At 37.3% G+C, this 26,361-nt stretch overlaps 1 protein-coding gene across 3 annotated transcripts in view; it reads left to right on the top strand.

Moving 5' to 3' along the window:
• amph (amphiphysin) overlaps nucleotides 1-26,361 on the top strand; it is a 53,261-nt gene that overhangs the window by 3,287 nt on the left and 23,613 nt on the right. For all 3 annotated transcript variants that reach the window (XM_036597091.1, XM_036597090.1, XM_036597092.1), the window contains exons 2-7: nucleotides 8,583-8,663; nucleotides 14,475-14,529; nucleotides 14,629-14,723; nucleotides 20,631-20,726; nucleotides 20,894-21,001; nucleotides 21,142-21,227. In XM_036597091.1, the coding sequence (XP_036452984.1) occupies nucleotides 8,583-8,663; nucleotides 14,475-14,529; nucleotides 14,629-14,723; nucleotides 20,631-20,726; nucleotides 20,894-21,001; nucleotides 21,142-21,227 (521 nt within the window). The remainder of the gene's footprint in view (nucleotides 1-8,582; nucleotides 8,664-14,474; nucleotides 14,530-14,628; nucleotides 14,724-20,630; nucleotides 20,727-20,893; nucleotides 21,002-21,141; nucleotides 21,228-26,361) is intronic.

Here is a 26,361-nt window from a genome sequence, read left to right as displayed (position 1 = left end):
TCCATTTAGTTTCCCCCATAGGCTTTCTCAGGTCACTGAGCTTGCTAGTTGCTGTTTTTGTTAATATGGAAAATAATTCCATGACTGAAATGCATGAGTGCTGATTTCTCTTATTTTTTGATACCGTTATCTGTAAAAATGGACAAAAGTGTAAAACAAACTCAAGATGGCTGCCACTACTTTATTTATCTATGCAGTGTACTTTTGTCCTTTTTTTATAGGCACCAAACATGCCTTGGCTGATCAGCTATATTTGAGATAAGAGCTCAGTTTCATTTTGCTCAGTTATTGCTTTAAGAGCAAAGTGCTTCTCCAAGCGTATTTGTATATATTTCTTTTGTACTTTTGTATGTATTTCTTGGATTTAGAGAAATGTATCAGATTATGTATGTGTACGATAATAGTAGTGCATAATCTGTTTCGAATATTATCTTATGCCTGCTGAGATAATGACTTTACAATCTATTGATGCTTGCCATGTCCCCTGCAGATAGACATGTGTGACAGTGTGTGAAAGAGAGGCAGATACACAGATGGAATACGACTGTTAGCCTGCAGCTCTAGCTATGTTATTCCTGTTGTTTGTGTGTGTGTGACATTCATATCCACAGAGTGTGACGTGGTTTTATTGTACGCAACGCTTAAGGAAACACTTGTTAAGCACACTGAGCATTGTGTGTGTGTGTGTAGTGGCTGTTCAGTAATAGGAACACATTTTAATGATACAGTACTGTTCAAAAGTCAGAGGCCATTAAGTTCAAGTTAGTCATTTTTCAGTGTCAGGAAAAAAGCAGAAAACATGTATTTAACAGAAAATTACACAGAAGCCTTAACAACTAAATGTAACTTTTATTTTCAGTATTTAGTGCCCACTTATTACCCTTATTACAGCTTACATTCTGCTCAGAACACTTGCTTTCAGTTTTTCAAAGAAATCTGCAGGGATATTTTTCTGCACCACAGTTCAGTCTTAGAAGTTGGTTGCATTTTCTGCTTCTCATAATCCGAGTAACCCAAACACATATTGAAGTCTGGGCTCAAGGGTGGCCAGTCCTTTGTTCTGAACATACCAGCAGCTTCTTTTTTTCTTTGTAAGGGCTTTTTGACAGCTACTCATCCTTTCAGACTCATAGTGTTGAGTTGTCTTCTCACAGTGGAAGGATGGACAGAAACTCCTGTGGATTTTTTCAGATCTGATGCAGAGGAGCTGAGTGGAGATTGATTTTCTCCTCTCTCTCAAGATGAAAGTTTTAAGTACCGTTTTTTCTGATGGTGACATTATTAGTGGTCTGTGAATTCTGGCATGGTTGTTATGAGTCATTTTCTTTATAGCTTTTAATCATTTCTTGAACTTTTTTTTTTATAAACTCCTGTTTTCCTTCAACTTTCCCCTTCATTGTGTAAATTGATTATCTTATATTGAATCTCCTCAAGTAGCTCCTGAAAAATTTACTTTTTGCTTTGACTGGAAATTAAATGAGCAAAGGGTGGTCTCTGACTTTTGCTCACTACTGTATGTGTGATATCTGTGTAATGATGCCTATTCAGATTAATGACTGCAAGACTGTACCTGTACTGTATGCTGTACCAAACCTCAGGCAGGTTTGTCTTTTTAGAATGTGTGTAGTTTGGTTGGTAACTCCAGCTTGGTATAATTTTGATAATTTCGACAATAAAATTACATAAAATACAAGCAACGCTGAAATAAGGGTGGGTAATGTAATAATATCTTTTTCCTATTGTGATAAATGATGTCACAATACATATTTCAGAGTATATTGTTGGTATAATCAGTAATTCTTATGCTTTTACATGTCGGCAAATGGATAATCCATTGTTTACAATAGAGTTGCATCTGAAAACATTCCGCAGACTGCAACCAAAAAACAACAAAAAAAAAAGTCTGTCGAGAGTAAAATTTTCCTTACTTTTGCCATTGACTGCAGTGGTTGAATAAACTAGATGTTGATTTTTTGGGAGCCATAGATGCCAGATGTCTCGTTGTTGAATTTCAGACGAACCCAGTATTATTCAACAAAAAATAAAAGAATGCAGAGCGCCATTCTGTCTTTTTCCACCATGAATAAACAATCTACCCTCTCATAATCATCCATATTTGCTGGTAACGCAGTCAACATGTCCATCTTTATGTGGCTTCATGTCACTGTCAGGCAAGTACAGCTATGAGGTGCAGAATGGCTTTTGTTTCAAACATGTGAATGCTCAACAGGAGCATGTGTCATAAAAAAGACAGATTTAGATCAATTGTAGAGATCCTGTAAATAACCAGTGTATCTCGTAAGTGCATAAAATGCAATGAAACAAGTAACTGATTGGATATCCGATTAATTTACTTATTACCAGTTGTTAGATTTTTCAAATCAAAACTCCTGTTACTTCTTAAATAGCTTTCCAATAAATATTTTTCATAGCTAATATTTTTCACAGACTTTTTAAACATTTGTCTGTTTAATGGTTTGTCTGTTCTCAGTTGTTGGCAAACAAAATAAAATTTTATGATGTGTACTGTGTATGGTGAACAGGTGTTCAGTTGTCATAATATTATAGTTTTCCCATATCGGCCAAACCTCGGTCTGAATAGTACATTCTGCATATCCTAAATATCTTTAAGAATCAAGATACAATGAAGCTACAAGGCTTATTTCCAGAGTGGTCCTTAGTTTTGTAGCTTTTTGTGTGTGGGAGCTATTGCACAGCAGGATCAGCAGTGTTAAATTAACACCTACAGTGTTTACAGAAGAGCCTTGTAACAATATAGTGTGAGCCGAAGACCAGTTTAACACTCTAGGTGCTCATTTTAGCACTGCTGAATTTCACTGGCAGGCAGATATTCAAGACACATTTGCAAACAGACCTCTCTGTGCTTTAGCATTAGATTTGAGCGTTAGTATCTCTTGAAGGCAAGATATGTTGAGATGTTCATGAAATATGTGAAAGGTTTGATTATTTAAACTAGATCTGCATCATATGGACAAAATACCATATTGCAATTATACCATGTTGATATATCTACTGATGTTATAGAAACACATCAGTTAAGGCTTCACTTGACATGGTTAAAGGAATTCTCCAGCATTTTTAAACCTAATCTCTGTCTGCAGTATCTATAAAAATGATTATATTAGGCTTCTGCACTGGCCCATTGGCTTCTATTATAAATGTGTTTCAAGTCAACAGGTTTTTTGTTTGCTTAGTACTATTGTTAAAATTATTTGTCCATGATAATTGACTGTAGGGCAGTAGTTAAGACCACCTTTGTCGAGTCAAAGAATCAAACTTGAAAAAAACTCAAAACAAGACACACAAAAATAACTTTTCATCATTCAAATCATAATAAAATATCTCCTCTTCTACTTATAAACACAAATGTGGTATGAATTGCAAGTTTAGAGTAGTTCTACATTTAGTCAGGTCAGATGTGGGGACATTTTCTCAGTGTTTCCAAAGACAATCGTGCATGAGTGCCCTTAGTTTCTTGGCATTCATTGCCCACTCTGAATGACTCCAGCCAATACCAGTGCCAGCTGGCTAAATCAAACACAAACAGAGGCAGTGATTTGGTTTTGAGTTGCTTGAGTACGGGTCAGTGTTCATTGGTGATAGTTAAAAAAAATACTGTAACACTTCATTTGAACCCTGCTACATAGCATTGACATAACCATATCATAAACATGGCATAGCAGATGTCATATGCTGTCATGAGTTGCCACAACAGATTATATTCAGTAATATATCAGTGTCATGTTACCATTACCGCTGTCATGACAGACATCACAATGTTTGATGCCATGATAGCTAACTAGAGTATGTACCCAGCAAAAAGTAGTATGTGACACAAGCTGTCATGTCATCAAACATTATGGCATCTGTCACAGCTCAAGTCAGCATATGACATCTTCCATGACATGTTTACGGAATGGTTATGCCAGTGTTATGTTGCAGGGTTCAAGCAAACTGTTACGGAACATACAAATGAATCTAATTTTTGTAAAATGTAGTTGGTATCAGTCAAGACTGAAGACTACATTTGGTAAAACAAATGGCTGAGACCGAGACAAGTCCGTTACAAATATGATGGAGTCCAAGTCAGAGACAATAGAAAAAATGTCTGGGGTCTGAGACCAGACACAAGTACTGCAGCAGTAATAGACCCTACACTACAGCTGTAGCAGATGGAGATTAGGTTGAAAAATGCTGGAGTAATCCTTTAAAGATTGGCCTTATTTGGATTCAGATTATTTATGTTTGTTGGATCACATGAATGCCTTCAGTCATTGATATACACAAAAAAGTCATCTTGAATGTTTGAGATTGGTTGGGATGGTCACAGCACACAGTAAAAAACACTGTGATAACAGTTAACAAATGGTATATTATGTAGCCCCGACTGAGTAATTTACTGACAGTAGTTTACTGTGTATTTACAGGATTCATACTGTACTACACAATAAACACCCCTGTATTTCTAATGTAAAGACCATATGTGAACCTGTCTGAGGGTCCTCGGTTTTGCTGCTTTATTTAGTACAACATGTAAAGATGTAGACAAACAGGACAAATTTATCTAGCTAGCTTCTGCTAGCAAATGCTTGAACGTTCATGCATACTGTTGCATAGTAAAGAGAATGATTGTGATATTTGTCAGAACAAACTAGGACTATATATCAATCATACCATGGAGTGCACATCACATTGCAGCAGTTACTGCACTAATACCATTTATTAAAATCACAAAGCTGCCAGTAACCAAAAATCTTATAATTGTAACAACAGAATGAGCTTGTTAACTGAAACACAAAACACCATCATGCTATGAATACCAAGACATGCGTTCAAGAAATGCATTCAGACATAATTTTGTGGTAGGAATAACATATAAAAACAACAAATCCATATGAGCGAAACTTTAGCTGAAAAAGATAAAGGAAATTAAAAACTAACTAAACCACAATGAATGTTGGGATGCTCCTCCCCCTTGCTCAAGACTGCACAAAGTACAGACCACTTTCCCAATAAACTCTGCAAATAACAGCTAATTACAGTGAAATCCATCATTTTAACCTCTCAAACATGAAACTTGACCTGAATACAGTAGATTTACATCAGTTCTTTACTGTGTATCCTTGACAGGAGCATTTGACAGATTTTTATGAATGCCTTAGAATATCAGAACCCACAGATGCCACAGAATCTGCATCATTCACTGTGATGGCAGCAGTTGTCTTCTTTGTGGCAGCCATTTTCATGTGTTAGTCAGAGTGGGAGGAGGGGGAATGGTCTTGTAACTAGGGTCATCGTCTTGGCTGAGGGACATAACAGACTGGAAAGCCTGATTTCCGCCTCCCTTTTGTGTGTCTATGTGTCATGCTCTACAGAGAGTGTATCATCTCAGCCACCTTACTCTCCAGTGGAGTGCTTCCCTGATACCAATTCAATGTTCCACTGAGTCAGACTGAGTGTGATGGGGTTAGTATCGAGCTTTTGCATCCTGGTCGCTGTATATTTTCACACCTCACAACATCAGTCAACAAACAGCATTTTTACACCAGCCCATTCATTAGTGTCAGGAGGGGAAGGACATGCTGTGTCTAAGGATGTGTAATCTAACAGAACTGATTCTATGGTTGAGCTCATGAGAGGTAGAAAGCCTCCATTGGCTGGGCGTTTGGTATCTCAGACATTCTCTCGAATAGGATGGAATATATTGTGCTTTAATTATTATTGTACTATTGGCCTCTGCAATACTGATATTATCAGGCTGCAATGTGCAAATGAGCCCTCAAACCAATCACAGTTTGTTTTTTAATGTGTGCAGTTCTAAATGAGTGTTTCCGTGGGTGAATATACCATGTAACAGTATAAAAACATGTCAGTGAAGCCTTCAGGGTTAAAGGAATGGTTTGGCAGAAAATCAGACTACACAATTTTCCTCTCACTCCAGATGTCAATCAGCCAAGATGTGTTTGGTGTTCAAATTTAGCTTTTGTAGTTTAGCGTTGGAGCTACGAGACTAACAAACCAAATCCAGACCGTGCAGACTTGTCAGTGTGGTTTAAGATGCAGTACGATTTACTGTAAACTATAAAAATGAACAGAACTCCACTGCATAGCCAAAAGCCATTTTAGACAACAGGTGTTGTGCCGAATTCTAACTCTCTCCAGAGTCTGACTCCCCTTTGCGTGGGCACACGTTACACAGGCTAATTGACTCCAGATTAGATGTGTGATTTATGTTGTTTTGTTTTTAAATATACATCTTTTTACTGACATTCATGATTAACAGAATATACAGAAACAACATAATCCGTAGCATCTGTATGCCTGTGTGACGTGCATACACACGACAGGCAGTCAAAAAATATTGTCTAAATGGTGAAGCTTTGTTCATTATTATAGTTCACAGTAGGTCATGCTGTCCTCAACCACACTGACAAGTCTGTATGTCTTTAATTAGACCTGGATGTGGTTTTAATGGATTGAGAAAAGTTAGGATGCATTTTAAAGGATTTGAGTGTCTTTTGACTTCTAGTGTTTGTTAGCAACACTAGCTTTGTAGCTCCAAGTATAACAAACAAAGAAGCAAAATTTGGACACCAAATTTCAACTGCATCTGGGATAATGGAAAATTGCGTACAATTATTTTTTTGCCGTGCCGCTCCTTTAAAGAAACACTAGCATTTTTCAATCTATTCTCTATCTTCTGCATCTGTAAACACACTTATAATAGAAGCCACTGAGCAGCTGCTTCAGCACTGGCCAGCTGGCATCTATTATAAATATTTCTTAACCGATTTTCTTTTCTTTTAGCCAGCACTGGGAGACGGGTCAGAATTATTGTTTGTGGTTATTCACTGTGTGCAGCAAATAGAGATTAAGCAAGTGAGAATCTTGACCAGTCACAACACGTTGTTCATGTAATTCAATGAAAGTACATTGTTTTGATCAAAATAATGCAGGCAACTCTTTAATGTTCACAAAAGTTGTATAATTTAGTATAATTGCAGTAGTAGTATTTTGGCCATATCAAGCAGCCCTACAGTAGAACCCAACAGTTTGGCCCAGTCCCATTTCTTATTTTTACCTCTACCCTTTTTTTTTTTTGGTTTTAAGTGTCACCTTGCCCTGAGTTACAAGGGATAATGGTTGAAATCTTTCCCTATGAAAAGGGATAACCCTCAAATAAAAAAGAACATTATTAACAGGCTACTAGCTGTGCTCTGTAGGCAACCCTTCCGGTCTGCAGTGATGGCAGAGGAGGGTAAAGTTCAGCACCTCGCTGCTGGGCTTTGGTTACATTTAGGGCATCATATGCCTTCATGGAGGGGTGCGATAATTATTTATTAGTCAGCTGTTCACCAGCTTCTTGTTCGTATTTACACGTTTCACCTTAAACCATTTAAGCTAACTAACTACCGAGACATCATAGTACTAGCGTTTTTTTATGCTTGTTATGAAGAAAAGGACCAAAATCCATTGAAACGACACTAAACTAAGATAATACAATGGTTATTGTGAATGTTAGCAGAGAAAATACTCAGCTTTCCTTTTCTTTCTCATAACACTCCTTCGCCTCTGAAAAATCTCTGTTTGAAGGGCCAGATAGCCCTTACACTTTGTCCTACCTCTCTATCTCAACAAAAATCATCACACCCTACCCCCTAGGCGTGAGCACACAAAACAGAGTTTTGCAATAAAACTGCCAAACTAGGACAAATATGGGCTCCACCCACATGTATTATAAATATATGTTACATTACATAACTATACAGAACTACACTATAGGACAAAAAATGCTTACGTTAAATATTTAATGAACTATAATCGGCCTTTAACCATTTAAAAGATTATTATTAAGTTATTAACCTGATTTATTGTTCAGTAACTACTATCAGTCATTCACTAACTCTGTGAGGCTAAGATATACAGTACGTAGTTGTGAGAGTGAGGAAATGGAGCCACGTGTGGGCTCTTAGGGTTTATGGGGTTAGCATTGTTCTTATTTAAATTACCTATGTGTTGTGTATAAACTAACCATTTGCTTATTTAATTATGATGTAGTGTTATTATGTAGTGATAGTGCACAAGTCAAGTCAAGGATTTCTCAGCTCTGCTATCCCTTAACCATTCAACTGTTTCTTTTATATTATTGCTTAGAGGGCTGGCTGGTGCAAAAGCAGTAAAGCACACTTTCTAAGAGGATTTACTCCACGTGTCATTGGCTCTCTGCCATATGCTTTTTGTTTTCTCTCCAGTGATTCACTTTCCTATGAGACACCAGCTACTATGCTATTTGTTTTTAGGACAAAATGATTTAATGCAGTCATTTCAAAACCTATATTTATTTTCTCTTCACTGTAATATATTTACTTGTCCTTGTGTGCTTTGCGGTGGAGGTGATGATCCTAAGGCCATTTGTCAAATGTTCTGGACGCTATCAGCTTTATTGTGGATGACAGGGACATAACAGACACTGGTTTAATAGAACATTAAAGCATTACCTTGTTGTCGTGAAGTAGTGTCAGTTTATTAGTGTAGTGATTGATGTTCTCTCCTTCTTCCAGGTGCTGCAGAAGTTGGGGAAGGCTGACGAGACGAAAGATGAGCAGTTTGAACAGTGTGTGCAGAACTTCAAACGACAGGAGGTACAGCTCATATCCAAACATATACAGTGTTTCCTGCAGATTTGAAATGTACTTTGGCACTGGGTGGGGGGAGACACTGGCTCTAAAGCATCAACAAACAACAAAATTTATAACAGTAACTTTTTTTATGATTGATTTTTTGACTGATTGCACTCGGCTGTTACAAAAACAAACAGGTTTTCATTTACAAGACCATGTCCATTTCATACAAATATTAAAATACTTTTTTGATTAATTTATATATCTGTGCCTTCTTTTAGCGTGCGTGATGTATTTTTCACCTGTGAAGGTGCATACTATGAAGTAAATGCATCTAAAAAAATACATGGTCTTATCTGTTGAGTGCCTCAGTTTTTATCTGGCATTTTTGTTAGTACTGTCAAAGATGTTGATTGAGATCCATTTCTGAGCCTTTTTGTTCCAATAGGGTGCCCTACAGCCTACCAGCTGTTTTTATACACTCTGCAGGACAAGAACAGACAATAGCAGTTTTATGACTGGCACTTCTCTGACACTGTAAATTTGGACACATCTGGGTACCTGATGTATGAGTCTCTCATCCTTGTGAAGCTTCAAATTTTTTTTAAATGGGTAGAAATATGATATATGTTTAACAATTTGATATGCAATGTACTTGTATCCCTTTAAAATGTTGGGAACCTTAATCTGCATTTTCTTTCGATCTAAATCTTGTAGGTGAACAATATACATGTACAAACCATGTCTAATGAATTCTGGTCCAGTGGCCATTAACTTACCAATATATTTTGCCGAACGTGCTCCCTTTCCCTAAACTTGGGTAAAACTTCTGCAATCCTTATACTCACCAATCACTAGGCTGATGTGGCATGTCCTGCCCACACCATAGGAAGGGAGGTCTAAAATGCAATGTAGTGCTTGTTTCACTTATTTCTCCCTGCTCATGCAATTTATATACTTCAGTATGAGTGGCATAGCAGGCTGTGAGAGTTGGACTAAGGGATGTCAGTCAGCTGTGCTTGTTTGAATAATAGGCCATGTCCAGGCATTTCAGCATATTTTAAGCTGTGTTTATTGTATTTCTGTGGGCCAGCATGTCAATTCCTTACTCTCATAACTGCATAACTTGCATATTAGTTTCATAGTGTGTAATGAATAATAAGCCTGGTTCTGTAGTTGTTTGTGGGGTAATGCTGAGTTAATGTTTCAATACATTGATCTTAATTTTAAATGGGAAATATTCTTAAATTCTGTTAACTCATGTGTTAACTTTAAATGCACAGTAACATCTTCCCCATCCTCAAAATAAGTGTGTAATGTGTAAATGCTCATCAGAAAATAAGATGAGCATACATGGAGCCATGTCTTTTCAGGTGCAGCCATATTCCTGCTTCTTTTCTCTTCACTCTGAAAGCTTTCCAAATGGCTCTGCTGTAGCTTTGACACAGCATTAGTGCCACACTGCTCAGTTAACGACGCCAGGGATAAGATTCTCTCTCAGTGCCACATGGGAAGATTAAAGAGGCAGTTTGAACCCAACACATGTTCATCATATTCATATACAGTACTGTGCGAAAGTCAGAGATCCACCTGTTCATTTATTTAATTTCAAATCTAAACTGCCATTTGGTACAGGTTATTCAGTTTTCAGTGTCAGCAGAAAACATATATTTACTAGAAAATGACATAGAAGCCTCAACAACTCAATATTATATATATATTTTTTTTCAGGATTTCTTGTATCCACTTTTTGCTTTTATTACAGCTCCTATTCTTTTCATGAGACTTGTTTTTTAAATAAATCTGCAGGGATATTTTTTCCACACTACAAAATTCAGTTTTAGAAGTTGACTGCATTTCATGCATCTTACAATCCAAGTAGTCCCAAACGCATTCAGTCTGAGCTCTGACCATCTATTTCCTTTTCACAATAAAGGCTTCTTGAAAGCCACACGTCCTTTGAGACTCATAGCGTTAAGTTATCTTCTCACAGTGGAAGGTTGAACACAACCATTTGTGGATTTTTTCAGATCAGAAGAAAGAGCGGAGCTTGATTTTCTCCTGAAAACCTTTGTTTATCTGATGGTGGTAGTTTTGGTGTTCTACCAGGTCTTGCATGATTGTTCAGAGTTCCATTTTCTCTATATCTTTTAATCATTTTTTGAACTCCAGTTTTGTAAACACCTGTTTTCTCACTTATTGCACTTCATTCAAGTGGTTATTTTATATCTAATCTTAACAATATATTCTGAAGAATGAATTGCTTGTACTTAATGGCTGTTTTGAGTGGAAATCAAACTAATGAAGGCTGGTCTTACACTTTTGCACAGTGCTATATGTAAGGGTGGCTGAACTGTAGCCTCACATAGAGCCTTGTATAGTCTTTTACTAAGAACTCATAAATTTCAAGATGTGGAAAAATGTGATTCATTTTGATTCAAAGAGGTAAAGAAATGAGGAAAGAGAAGGAAAGAGAAAGTGTGTTTCTTGGTGATGGTGTATATGGTGGAGAAAATGCAGCAGTCTAATCCCGCCTTCTCCACCTGTCCTCACTAATCCTGATTAGAGTGCTTTATGCACCAGCCTGCTAGGGCTTAGAGCAAAATGTCTCCTCTCCTCTCCTGTTCTCCACTCCATTATGAATCACTGTCCTTCATTGTGCACTGTTGCTGAGTCCTCCGCAGTCCCTGCCACTGCTGCATCCTGTACAAAATCAGGATGAAGGAGACCAAGCCTAAAATCTGCTGAGTCAGAGTCTGTCACTGCTGCTGCTGCCACTGCTGCAAGAGGATCCCTGTCGCAGCCAAAAACACGTCCTACGCGCCAGCTAGTGCACCAGCCTGGCTCACACTAAATACCCCCCAGTGAAGCAGCAACCACCCACACTTTTAGAACAGCCTAGAAGAACAGAGATAGGCTAAGCCACACTGATGTGGATGAAAAAAAAACAGTGTAGATGGAATGTTGTGAAAGTTTGCTGTCATGATATCAGTGACCAAAATGATCATAGTTTTCAATGTTATCAAGTCCCAGGGAACACTATAAAATATTAAAAATGTGTGTATGATACTAAAATTAGGTGTAAAATTAAGCTTCCAGCAGCACTTGAATGAAAAGGACAGTACACAAATATAATAAAACATGGCCAGGCATGGCTAATGTTCTGATGAGCTCACCTGATTGACAGCCCTTAGTCCAACACTCAGTCTGCTATGTTACTGAAGCAGAACTAAACACAAACAGAAAGAAATGAATGAAATGGACTTTACATATCGTCACTGTCTGAACAAAACCTTGTATCTCCATTTTTGTTTTTGTTTTTTTATATTTTACTATTTTAATGATTGAATTTGAAAATAGGCCTTTACACTGTGTTAAAATTTCATAGAAAAGCTCTAAAATTACTTGGAAAAAATATTTTCCATTAACTTCTATTCAAAGTTATAAAGTTTTTTTCCTTCCTCTGTAAAGTTACCATTTTGGAGGTTTGAGGGTTTAACCTACTTAGGAACAGAACATGGATTTAGGTTTCCTGGGGCTTTAAGAATCACTAATACACCTTGTTGTTTCATCACAGGTATCATATATTTTTAACACCAAAAATCAAATACAAAAGATAAGAAAACAACTCCATCTGCCCTGTTTTTTACAAACTAGCAAGTTAGTAAACACCTAACACATATTGTTCTGCCTCCATTGTTCTGATACGTGCTTTGCAGGGAGGCTGTAGGCTACTTACTTCTGCTGTGACTTGTTAAAAAGATGACAGTAATACGCGGTTATTGGAGATATTTGCAATAGTGTGATTATCACTGGGTTTTATATTGCAGGGTATCATTAAACCTGGTAACTGTCTCATCCCCACTCCCCAGTACAATCACACTCAATCGAGTTTCCCATTAACATGCACTGGAAATAAGAATGCATTTTCCTTCCTTAATGTGATGCGTTTCAGAATGAAACAGGATATTTGGGCAAAAAAAAAATTATAATCATATATTATAGTAATGATATTACTGATATTACTGCTGACATTGGGAGAGAGGACAAAATCATGGTAGTATGCAGGAGGAATAGGAGCAGGGAAAAACATGCTATGATATTATTGGTTAATATAATTTTTGCCTGCCTGTGTTGCATGGTAACATAATCAAGTGTCAGAGGGTGTTTAGAGGGGCCAAAAGTCGTTGTACTTGAATCAGAGATTACAGAGAAGCTATATTGTCTTTTATATGCTACAATCTCAGAGAAAAAGGTACTAAACTGCCACAGTAGTGGTACCCTCAAGAGTATGCCTTTAGTATTTTTAGTTAGGGAACAGAATTGTACCATATTTCATTGCAGTACTTTTTAAGTTGCATTGAGCACATAGACCTTGTCTCGAGCCAGATTTTTATTTTCTTGTTCTGTTTTAAAATAAAAGGTTATGAAAAAGCACAAAAATGCCCCTTATTCCTCGGAAAAACTTATTTAAGGCACACAGTTGGACCTTAAGAGCATTGTTGTACCTTTGAGGATACATCTACATTGTTTGTATCTTGTTCAACAGAAGTGTAACCTGTACAGTCCCCTTTTATTCTGACAGTGTATGGTGTGATGCGGTGTACTTGTAGCATAGACTAAGAAAGTGCTAATACTATCCAAATGACACTACAGCGTTTAGACACTACAGCATTTAGACTAACATTAGACCTAAGAAATCAAGCTTGGAGGTGATAGAACAAGTAATTTGTCCTAAAATGACAAAGAATTTTTCCTGCAAACCTCCACAAACACCTGACACACCACAGGTGCTTAGTACATTTCCTATAATAGTAGCTGTCACCACTTTCAGAATATAATAACACACAGAACATAACAATCAGTGTTGAGAAAGCTTCCTAAAAATATAACAAGCTGAGCTACCAGTTACTCCACAGAAACGGGGAAAATTGTCTTCTGACTTTGCAAGGTAGGAAATGCCAGGAATGAAACCTTGTTAGCAACTGTAACCAAGGGAGTGGGGCTTAGCGAAGGGTCAGATCCAATCAGACGACTCAGAATGCATGACTTGATTGATTAAAATATATGTTTTTATGTAATGTACACGGAATTGAAACAGTATAGTTTGTCAGCGCTACCCCACATTATTCACTGAACATGTAGTTGATTTGATGCTGTGATAGTAGAGACACTACTATCAGGCTACTGGAAAATATAGTTAAACTAATAGCTTAACTACTTGTAGGGATGCTACTGCACAGCACTAATTTCAATCTACCATTTTTGAGCTTTTATGTATGATACATAAAGCTGTCATTATGGATGAGTGTATCATTTTGACTCTTCAATACATTTTTGACTGTGCTACGAATCAAACATTGTATTTCACCACAAAAACCCTCCATGCAAAATGTTTAGCATCTGAATTTAATGACTGCCTTTTACAGCGCAGTGTTCTTGTTAGGGCCTCTTGCTGTGGAAGCAACAGTTCAGCACCAGGGACAGCAATCATTCACTGACTTGCTGTCATCATGCTGGCAAGCAAGCACTTCAATTTCCCATGCAGTCCAAAGTCGCCAGAGGCTGTCTAATCGTAAACCTGGATGTTGACATTCATTTGGTGGATAAAATCAACTGACTGCACAGTTTTAATGTTATTCTCTCAGGCTTTCATTATTGAATCGGTAGCTCCGAATGTAAGTCACTCAAGTGCTTGTTAATAAAAATGCAGTCTGTTGGTGCCAAATTTGATAAGCAGCATGGCTTCTGTCCACTGCTTGACAAGTCATATGTAATTATTGATCTGCAGGTGCTTTGTGTTCTGAGGCTCATTTTCTTTTGTCTCCACAGTCAGAGGGTGCCAGGCTACAGAGAGAGATGAAGGCTTATATAGCAGCTGTGAAAGGTGACTCATCCTAACACACACACATACACATGCAGCTGAATATGCTGGAGTGATGGGTGGGAGGGGTTTAGCTGACTCCTCTCTGTGTTAATACTGCAGGAATGCAGCAGGCCTCCATGAATCTGACAGAATCGCTCCATGAAGTCTATGAGCCTGACTGGCATGGCAAGGATGATGTTATGTCCATTGGAAAGGTTAGTGTCATTTCAGTTGTTAAAACTATCAGTACAGTTGGAAATGTTGGGGGCTGTATTTTGCATCTTTGTTGTATTTTCTTTTTTATGATAATGTTTATGTGGTTTATATACTCAAAACAGTTATTGTTCATTCTTACATCACTATCTTTCAGCATCTCTTTATCTCTTACTATTAAACTTGATGGTTTTGTTGCTGATACGTTGCATACTGATATATGTAAATGGCCTCGGAACTTGGCTGCCCTGTATTGTGCCTCATTCAAAAAGTAACTGTTAGAGGTGGGCAACATTGCAAAAATTCACAAAACACGACATGTTTATGCCACGTTAAGAAGATAATTTCAACAATTATGAATCCAATGATTTAACATTTTACGTACCATTCTGCACTAAATTCAATTTTTTAATGATTCAATGATTCCTTGAAATTACATATTAAGGCTTATTATTCAGTAAATACGGGGACTTCAGTACAAACTCGCTGAGCTATTCTTAGGTTATAGAAGTGTGTAATAAAACTTCGGGCCCACCCATGGGCCCTGGCCATTTAAGGGTTTAAACAGGATTAATTGTGCTCTCTTTGTAATCAAACATGCAGTTGATAAGTAGTGTTGATATCCGCAACATGTTTAGAAAAGCATATTGTCGAATAACAATAAACGTTGTCATATTGTACAGCCCTATTAACAGTTATTATCATTGAAATTCTCAGAGATGTCAGTCACTTGCTTCAAATGTTTGAGTCCTTGCAGTGATACATGTGCCTCCTGACAGCCAGGAACAGCACAACGTTTAATCGTTTTCCCCACATCTTTACAGTCAGGAACTTTTACACAGACTCTCCTTATCACTTCAACGTGAATGGGTGGGACTAACCTGTTATAGGCTGAATGGCAGTGAAATGGAAATATGCTTATGGTTTTGACATCCTTATTTATATTAAGTGCCATCAAGTCAATTCTGACTCCTGGCAACCATATCAGTAGTGTTTCTCCAGAATAACTCATCTTCTTTTTGGGTCCTGCGGCTACTGGCTTGTTTTTGACATCACAACCATCATGAATTCAAAGCAGGTTGTTTTTGCAGGTTAGTTTTCATATATAGACTGTAATGGTCTAGGCAATGTACAGCTACTTTTGGAACTTTAATAAAGTTTGCATCAGCCTCTTTTTCAAAATGGCAAAGAAAACAATCTGTTTTTCTACGACACAAGCCCTTTAAATCAACACTTAATGCGCAGTAAGTGCATTTGCTGGCAGTGGATACCACACAGTTGGAAGTGATAGAGAGAAATGTCTTGGTCCCTGAGAAAGGCTTTGCTAACTAGTCAGCCACATCTCAGATATTGGTGTCAACTTACTGGGCCATGAGAAACCTGCCTGTGAATGACTTGAGGGAGGCCCTTAGGCTTTGCATTTCAAACGTGCCTAAGAAAAGGAGCTGCCGAAAGATCAAGGTGAGGCGCTATTGAATTTCCCCATGCACGTTGTGTATGCACAAGGACTTAGTCATCCGCTGAGAGAAAATTGCATGCTTGTTCTTAATGTAGCCTGAGATCTACATTCTTCTGGAAAAAAGTGAGAAAACATCTCTAGTGTTAGTTTTAAGCCAAAAATAGAGCTGTTCAGAGAAGAGTAGGCAGGCTTGGCAGGCTTGCCTCGGTCAATAGAGGACAGGACGATTTGTTCTTTCTGCCTGAGCCAAAGCCTTAATGTTGTGGCTTTCAGTGAAATGCAGGTAAGGTCACTGAGTCATAAAAGACGCTATAGTGTGAGAATGACTTGTGCATCACCGATAGGGGTGTCAGCAGAGTGGGCTCAAAGGGATTCATGCCCGTTGGTTTAATCCAACCACATACTGGGATTTTAATAGCATATATTATAGCCCGCAGCTTCAGTAAGCTGTTCTCCAGCACAGAATATAGTGCAACGTGACATTGCTTTGCTTCACACTGAAAACATAATGCATTGAATTTACTTGATTCAAATGTCTGAATTAATTCAACATAACTAAAACATAATATAAAAATAATATAAATATAAATATAATATAAAAATCAACAGATTTATTGCTAAAAAATAAAGTAAATGACAAAATTTATTGATTAGGGATGTATCAATCCAGCCTTTCCTCTTCTAGTACCAATTACAATATCTGAATATCTGCCAATGAAAAGTAACATTTTTGATGCCAGAGCTTGTATTTTATAGCAAAGCACAAAAACACAGTACTATCTAATTGTGACATTTTCTATTATTTTGTTCTTGAAGGCTCATAAATCTGTGCTGTTCAAATTTTACAATATTACAAATATTACAACCATGCCTAACAAACAGTATCTCTTATTAGGCCGATATCCGATCTGCTCTCAAGTACTCAGATAACAGTTAAAGGTGCCACAATTCAAATATTGAAATCACTATTCAGATGTTTGTGATGTACGCTTTAGTGAAATACTTATTTTATGTGTTTACAGTACTTTAAAAAGTTTGCTCGTATTTGGGAGAAGGTATATAGACTGTTTTGCCACATCATTAAGTATACCTCCTTGTATCTCCACTCATTGTCCAATTTATCAGCTCCACTTACCATATAGGTACACTTTCTAGTTGTACAATTGCAGACTGTAGTCTGTCTGTTTCTCTGCATACATTATTATTATATACATGATGTTTTTCAATGGTCAGGACCCCCACAGAGCAGATACATAAGAGTGGAGACAAGTCAGAGACAACAGCTCATCTGTTTGCTCCTCACTTTGTGTTAATCATCCTTTAATCCTTCTTCAGTGGTCATAGAACCCTGCCCACAGAATACTGTTGGCTGGATATTTTTGGGTTGGTGGACTATTCTCAGTCCAGCAGTGAAAATGAAGTGTTTAAAAATTCCAGCAGCACTGCGCTGTGTCTGATCCACTAACACACACTAACATACCATCACACACACTAAAACACCACCACCACGTCAGTGTCACTGCAGCACTTTGAATGATACCCCTGCTCTGTGGTGGTCCTGTGGCGGTCCTGACCATTGAAGAATAGGGTGAAAGGGGTCTTTTGAACCTGCAATGTGTACGTAAATATATATATATATATATATATATATCAACACTGACTTCAGCATATAGTTTGAATGTGGACGTGGCGCATGATGTTATTCATTGCGAAACATTTTAACAATATAATTGGCTTCTCATCTACAGAAAGTTGAGAAAAGCTCAGCCTTTGGATGCTCTCTCCATGTGCTTGGTGTCACTCTTGCTCCCATAATCCCCAATGCACAACTGCCGTCTGTCTCCATAGAAATGAATGAGAAATGAATCGAAAATCATCTTGCATTACTGTATGCAAATGCAGCATTAAGGGTGTTACTGAGAAGGCAGAGATAGTGTGACATTATTGCTAATGTGGCTAAATATGTTCTTCTAGCTGGTGTTAGCTAGGTCCAGAAACAGTCGATATATATTTCTCTGATAAACTAACATATTGGTACATGACACACCTAGAAGAAAAAAGTTTTTTCAGTTTTTACTGTTTTTTTTTTCCATTCATTGTTCATCTTTACAGATCCTCCAATATCAAATTTAGTTGTAATGTACAAGAATAATCTGATCTGTTTAATATACATCAGGTCAGTGTAATGATAATTGTTGATGCAATAATGTGGAAATGATGTACACGTTGGGATCAAGTAAATTCAATGTACTACTTATCCCAAAATCAGCTCACAAATGAGACTGATTGTATTATTCAGTGATAGTTTGATTTGCATGCACAAATCTGTAATTATGGGATGAAAATAAACTGTTGGGAAGAGGTCAATGCACTGATAATCCTGGAAAAATCAAACTATGCCATCTCTCCCTCTGTCTGCTAACCCCCAGATGATGCTGATGGAAGCAGACAGCTATTGATAGCGTCTGTTGAAACGTGTTCTCTTAAGAGCTCAGATATGACTAAGCACTGCCCTCCGAGTATTCTGCTTTCATTTACCCAAAGCATCATCATTTTTGTTATTTGCGTCTGTAATATTTGCTTTCAAGCCCCTGAGGAGGAGTAGAGTGGATGCTGTATTCAAAGCCTTATTTTCAACAATCCTTGCTTATGTAAAAGAAGTGTAATTAAATGTTGATTTTATTGTTTTGTGAGTCATACATCCCACACCACTAGTAGTTTAGGCTAAAAAACAAGGGGAAACAATCAAGTTCTGGAAAAAAGCTTGATTAAGGTTGGCAGTTTCTTTAATGCTGACTGCTAGGCAGAATAGGCTGAAATCATTCTGGGTATTGACATTCAATATTTTTATGGTACCAACAGAATTACTTAAATACTACTGAGTACTGAATAATTCCATGTCATTCAATATCAAGTTTCAGTACCATAATAGTCAGTCTTATCAGCATTTGTGAGCCAATATGAGCCGATAGACATGAAAATTGCAAAAAAAAGTTAAAAATCTGTTCATTGGGATCAGTAAATACTCCCACGTATTCTCGTTTAGGCCTGGACAATATCTAAAAATAATTAGTATGATATTTTCTGGTAAAATATCACAATTATTGATAATATCACAAAAAATACATGTGGTCTGCGGCAGCTATAACCTGCTTTTCTTACATTAACTGTTTTAATGCAAATCTTTAATAAAACTCATATATTAAATAATATGATACTGAGTAGCCCAACGTCTTTTGAGACCTGCGTCATCTGTCATTATAATAAACCTACTCTCGTTTCTGGTTTAAGCTTTCTGTTTGTAAAAAAAATGGTACCAGAAAAGTCCTATTTCAAGCATGGTACCTTTTCTTTTGTGATACTGAAACCTTCAGTATTACTGATACTGGTACTGATGCCAATCTGATATTTTTTCTTCGAAGACCACTAAAATGAACTAATTGAACTAAAATGTTTAATTGAAGCACATGTCTTGGCCATCTAAAAGTACCATGCTCAAACTACTCAAACACTCTACCACCATACAGCAAGAAATGCATAACCATGAACATGTCCTGTACAAAACCCCAATCAAACTAGGAAAATAAGCAGGAACATCATTTACAGTGCAAATATGTGGATGACTATTTAAAATAAAGGAATTATAATTCTGGTACAGTAGTATAATAGCTACTTGTTATTCTTCTATTAACATCATTCATGGCTACTGTAATGTTCTTTCTTGAACTCAATTCCAAGCATATGGACCAAATGCACTCATACATTTCTCAAGAGATACTTTTTAGTGTGCCTTCTCTCATAGCATCTCTGTGAGCTCTGCTGTGCTACTGCTGACTGCCCTGCGTTAAGGCAAATCATGCAACAGATTATTAAGTGAGAAATTAATCCAGCGAGTATAGACACATGGAAGAGATATATATGTTCACATTACAACTACTATGGGTCTTGGCAAATACTGATACTGATCTAATCTTTCTTCTTTAAAAACTATTATGCTTTCAAATAAGTTATTATTAACTGAATCACTTCACTTCAGATGAAGATCTAAAAGTAGACTATTATGATTAAACTACCCAAACACTCTACTAACCCACAGGAAAAACTACACAACTAACAATGTCACATCTCACAGCTTGGACCTGTGCTATTTCAGGATAGATTTCTTACAGGTTTGGATCGGATCATTTTTTTCTTGCATTTTTTTCTTGTCTTTTTTTTGGCATGATACCAGTACCTGGTATTGGATTGGTGCCATCTCTAGCTACAAGTAATTCTGTGATAGATTTGTCTTATAGAATTGGACTTATTCATTCTTTTCTCTACTATCTGATAAAGTATTTTCTTTAGGCGTCGGACTCAAACTGATACTGGGTATTAAAATGGTGCCATCACTAATCGTTTCTTTTAAAATGGTTTTCACTCAAAAGCAGCACTCTTCACTCTCCTCTAGAACTGTGATGAATTATGGGAAGACTTCCATCAGAAGCTGGTGGACTCCACAATTATCGCACTGGACACATATTTGGCCCAGTTCCCTGATATCAAGGTATCCTGTAATTATTATAATGTTTTATAGTTCATGTTTAGTTAATATTAGATTCTCCACATTAGCTCTGTGGTCAAAGGAGAACTGTATAGCTAATCTCTGCTGCTTAGCAGAGGCCAACTAGAATGGTATGGCAAAGGTCTAATAATGTTCTTTCTTTTTTCTAGGTTCGAGTAGCAAAGCGAAGCAGAAAGTTAATTGACTATGACAGTGCACGGCACCATCTCGAGACCCTGCAGACTTCCACTGTGAGGAATGAAAAAAAGATTGCAAAGGTACAGAAGAACATGCTTGATTCACTTTACAGTCTATATGGTGGATTGAAGTTAGTATTGTATTCAAAGCACACAACTTGAATGAATGTGTGGAGCTTGCAGTGTTCTCTCCTGAAACCACAAACTTTGTTTTCACACAGGCAGAGGAAGACTTGAAAAAAGCCCAGAAGGTGTTTGATGATCTGAACGTGGATCTTCAGGATGAGCTGCCCACTCTTTGGGACAGGTGAGTCATCAGTGCAGAAAGCTGTCAAGCTGTAATAGCTGTAGTAATAACTAATAATAAGTAATAAGTCATAGTTGAAGGCTGTGTGTGTTATTTAGTGGTTTACTGCTAATGCTTTTTGTTTGTAGTTTTATCTTTATTGTCTGCCTAGGAGAAAATTGCTTTGCAGACAATCTAAAAGTTATAAGACATAAAAACTCTCCTTTTAATTTGGCTGTAGATGACAAAAATTACTAGTAATAAAAATGCCTATATATAATTTACCAACCGTTAGTGTACTTAAATAGATCCTTATTATTGATTAGCATGATTTCAATGTGAATAAGAGAATGTTTCATTCTGTTACCCTTATCTATTGGAGAAGGCTGTTTGGGGCAGATTTACTAACATTTTCCACCATCACAAATCCTGTTTTAGAATTAACATGTAGCTGCTGCGATTTACTAAATAGGCACATCGACTCTTTAGCGCATATAATAATATCAAAGGGATTGTTGCTGCTCTTTTGCGCTTTTGCCTCATTACATATACAAAATGCTTGGTGGTGGAGGAGTGATTATTATAATGAAGCACCCACTCTGGTTTACCAAGACTGATGCGCTATTTAACGCCTGTAAAAAACGTAATTTTTTTTGCACTTTGGTATTTTTTTTTATAAAAATGTCATATGTTCCTTTATGTAGGCCTGCCATATTTAATTATTTTTGATTTGATGAAGGAAATAAAAAAACTAAAAATCATTGTAGTAAAACAATTTAAAAAAGTATGTATTTTACAATACTGATTAAATGGTCTTAGGAGTAGTGCCTAAAGAATAATTTCAGAGTCATCTTTTCCTGCCCATGCAATAATTTAGACACAATTGTTGGAGTCCAGTCAACTCACTACTTGTTTTGACGATTCCTTGAAGAATTTTGTTCTGATCTGTCATTAATGATTTCCTCCAAGATACTTATTGTTATTTATCACACGCTCTACCCTTGTTGACTGTCACTATGTCCTTGGTTTTAGTAACATGAAGCTTTAAAATTAGCTTTCTCAACATGGATTAGTCTCAGCAACAGGACCATGACAATTTTCATTGTTCTGAAGAAGATTTATAATACCATTTGCACAATTTATAACGTCCTTGTATATACTATGACCCTTGTTTGTGTACAAAGTAAAAAGGAGGGGAGAGAGAGGACATCCCTGGGGATCCGGTACAAGAGACAAGACAATGAGTAGTTTAGCCTCAGTCTGTGAATGATTTGTTCAAAAATCAATAATTCCACCCAACTAATTAAATCCAGTGACCTTAATTGCCAGCTTTTTCTCTAGACGTGGCTGAATAGTAAGTGACCAAAAGTCATGTGTGGGTTTTATGTCCTTCCAGATAAATATTTACATCAGCTCCTAGCCAGCACTGCATGATGATTTTCCTGCTCAGACACGTATGATTCAACTCAGCAGTGTCAGTGGTTTAATGTGAAATGGTTCATGATAGAGAAACATACTATTTTCTGTACAGTGGTAGTAATAAGAACCAGGGGTCGCAATGTCTACAACAAGAATATGGTCGTTTTATTTCCTATTCAAAATGACTGGTGAACCCACACCTGTCTTTTCAGTGTTTATATATAATTCTGATGATGGTAAAATAGTGGTAAATCTGAAACATATACTTTCTTTGGGGGCTATTTTGCATTGTGATGACCTGCATGTATTCCTCCACCATGAATGAATTTTATGAAATGTGTTTTTGGCCAAAAGTATATCACAAAACTTGTCTAAGGCATCAGATGGGTAACTCTGTGAAGAAGCTTTTAGAGGTAAAAACTCATTGGACATCTTGTTCCTGTCATCACCGCTGAGAACCATTCTGACTCGATACGTTTCTCTAGAACAAAAGATTACACATCAAACCACTCTGAATGACTTTGTCTACACCTTAACCATTTAATATGCAAAAATATTGAAAATCGTTGAAATTTCTGTTTTAAAAAGTAAACAAAATGTCTATCTTAAAATCAGTGAGTTCATTGAACATCAGCAGTGAGTTAACAGAACAATAATCTGACTGTGGATCACATTCTGTTAAGCTACTTTGTAAAATTCAATAAAAGTAAAAATTTGAGGCAGCCTGGTTGCTTAATTTTTATGGTAACACTATCCTGCTGTTAGATCTAACAGTAACATTAATTAAAACTGTAGCTGTGAAATTATAATTGGCTTGCATAAGAAGCTCTAACAGGTATTAGTCATACTAACATAGAGTCTGACATTGAGATCATATTTATTTGAAAAAGCAGATTTCAGCAGACAGACTGAAAATGGGTTGATATAATTCTGCTTTCGCTGCTCTATTATTAATAGTTTGTCTCTCTCATCATTCCATAAGACAAAAGATAAAAAGACTTAATTAAGCTGGAATGAAAGACACAAGCATGCTGAGTGTTATCTGCTCTACATGCTGCAGAGATAAAGCTTGTGTGCCATGCATGAGATTCTGCATGGTAAAGAAACAAAGGGAAAAAAGAAAGAAAAGCAGACATTCATTTGCATTTGGACAGGAGCACCCAACACTAGCACTTTAACCCATTGTTCTTTTTTACTGCAGCTGTCTTATATTACATTAAAAAGGCTCAATCAATAATTAGCTGTGTGTGTCTTATGTAACAGAAGCTTCAGTGCATTGCCCCCGAGGGGATTCCCATCCTGGCTATGACGAGGACATGATGATTTAACAGTCAGATCCTCCAACAGCGTGCTGCTACTGTCAATAATATTGAACTCATTTGGCCAGTTGTTCTCTCGGGAGTTCAGTACAGTAAGAGTAACTCCCGAGAGTCCCAGCAGTTAGCTGTGTGACATGGCAGCTGTGCACTCATGGCACCATCACAGTAGCAGAGGACAGGTAGGATGCTGAGATATGCTGATGTATGCTGGTCTGGCCTGTTAACATCAAATCGCTGTAGCAGGAGATTGTTTTTCTGCTGCTGTTTGTTATGTATGTATTCTTGTGTATGCTGACAGGCATGTTAGTGGTTTGTAGCAGTACTGAGTTGTTCTATCAGTCTTTTTAATGATCCATGGAAACCATATGGCTTGATGTTTTAGAAGCCGTGGATTAGGGCTGGATGATATGGACAAAGTACCATATTACGTGAGTGATGTGGCTCGCGATCAGGGCACAGAGCCGTTTCTGTTTCTGATTTCTTTATACTAAATAAACTGATATGCAAATTTTGGCAAATTTTTATTAGCCATTTTTAATATCAAGCTCACACTGTGTGAACACAACACATTAGTTAATTTCTAGTACTGTTATTAGCCAAATTTGAAATATAAACAACTTTATTTGCCTTTTAGTGCTTCAAACTGGCATTTTAAATTTGTTGCGTGTTTAAATTGCATGAATTTAATAAAATGCCATATTGAAAGTAAGAAGCAGTGAGAAGTAAGATGTGGCTGTTTAGCACAATTAGGCATACGTAATTAAGGTACCGTATTTTAGTACAGGTGTAGCATTCCCTCTCACACAATGCTAGCAAGCTTGGGAGATGAAGGCTAGCATGTGCTTCCTCCGAGACACGTTAAGCGCCACCACATCTTGACACTGCCGCAAAAGCGTTCTCATTGGATAACTCAACACACTTGGATGAAAATGCTAATTGCTAATTCTGTTATGTCAGCTAATAGACGCCCATGTTGGCTGGCATTGTGCTGAGTGATGGGGGGGTAGATGGAGGGCCCCCCTACCAACCCAGGGAGAGCGAATCTAGTTACGCTGTCTTGCAATCCCGGTGTAACGAAAATAGTTGATGCTGTCAAAAGTTGACGTGAGATTCTTGTCAGATCAGCTTCTCACGTGTAGAACTGTGAATGTTAAAAGTTATTGCTGAAGAAATTGACACTGTACGTCTGTTTAGGGTAGCAATCTTTTATTTAATTCAGCAATAAAAGGTACAAAACTGGTGTACCTTAAAAACCAGCAGCTCTGTGCCTTTTCACTCAGTGAAATGTCTTATTACTGTATATTAACTTTGCTTTACTAGGTTACTACAAAACATGGGCACCTTAATGTGATTCAGAAGTCTGAAGGAACTTAGTGAAACTAGGCTGACTATGATAGCTGAAGTTAGAAGTTATATATATTTCTCTCTTCTCAGTGTTATATCGACAAGCCAACATGTTTCCACATCGTCCACTGAGTAGAAAACAGTTTACCTTGTGTAGAAGACGATGACTGCCTCTCATCAAACCTTAAAACTGTTCCAGCATTAGCTCATGTCCTGATTTAATGGAAAAGTGGCTAAAAGATCTCCTTTCACTTTTAAATGACTGAGGCAGTTAAAAAAAAAAAGTTTATAAACCTCTGTCTGCTTTGTTATTCTACCGAATTTGTTGAGTATTTGGTTGATTCTCAGTGGTTGAATGTAAACTGTACCTAAATAAGTTAACCTCATACAATGCCAGGCTTATTACATGCAAAGGCTTATTATCCTGTAACTACAGGGACTTCAATGGAAACTGATTGAGCTATTCTTAGGTAATAGAAGTTTGTAATAAACTTTGGGACCGCTGGCAGGCCTTGGCCATTTAAGGGGTTATTTGAGTGGTCTTTTTTTTGGTTCTGTGACAGCTAGCTAATTCTTTCCCCGAAGATAGGGGTATCCAATCTTATCTGCAAAGGACCGGTGTGGTTGCAGGTTTTCACTGTAAACAAGCTGGAGCACACCTGACTCCACTTGTTTAATCAGTTGGTCTTAGTCTTCAAACATCTCATCAGATGATCTCCTGCTTTGTTGTAGTGAAATCTTCAGCTACACCGGCCCTTTGTGAATAAGACTGGACACCCCTGCCTTAGGATAACGTCTTCCTCCCCAGCCTTAACAGAGCGTAATTAGACACATTGCTACACAGGCTAGCACTGAATTTTTATGTAAGTTTAGACATATGTACACTGTGCATGCACAAACCTCTACTGAATGAGTCAACTTTTGAAAGCATTTGACCGCATCTCTTTTTGTTACACCGGCCAAAGATGACTATGGCATCGCTGCGGATTAAACTTGCGATCACACCACAATAGGGCCAGCACCAAGGTGCCACTCATTAGTTCAAAAAAGTAGCAAATTAGTTGTTTTTGATT

The sequence above is a fragment of the Colossoma macropomum genome, unplaced genomic scaffold (assembly GCF_904425465.1).
Source record: "Colossoma macropomum unplaced genomic scaffold, Colossoma_macropomum, whole genome shotgun sequence".
Classification (NCBI taxonomy): Eukaryota; Metazoa; Chordata; class Actinopteri; order Characiformes; family Serrasalmidae; genus Colossoma; species Colossoma macropomum.
Note: the sequence above shows the minus strand (reverse complement) of the source record. Positions and strands in the feature narration are given on the sequence as shown.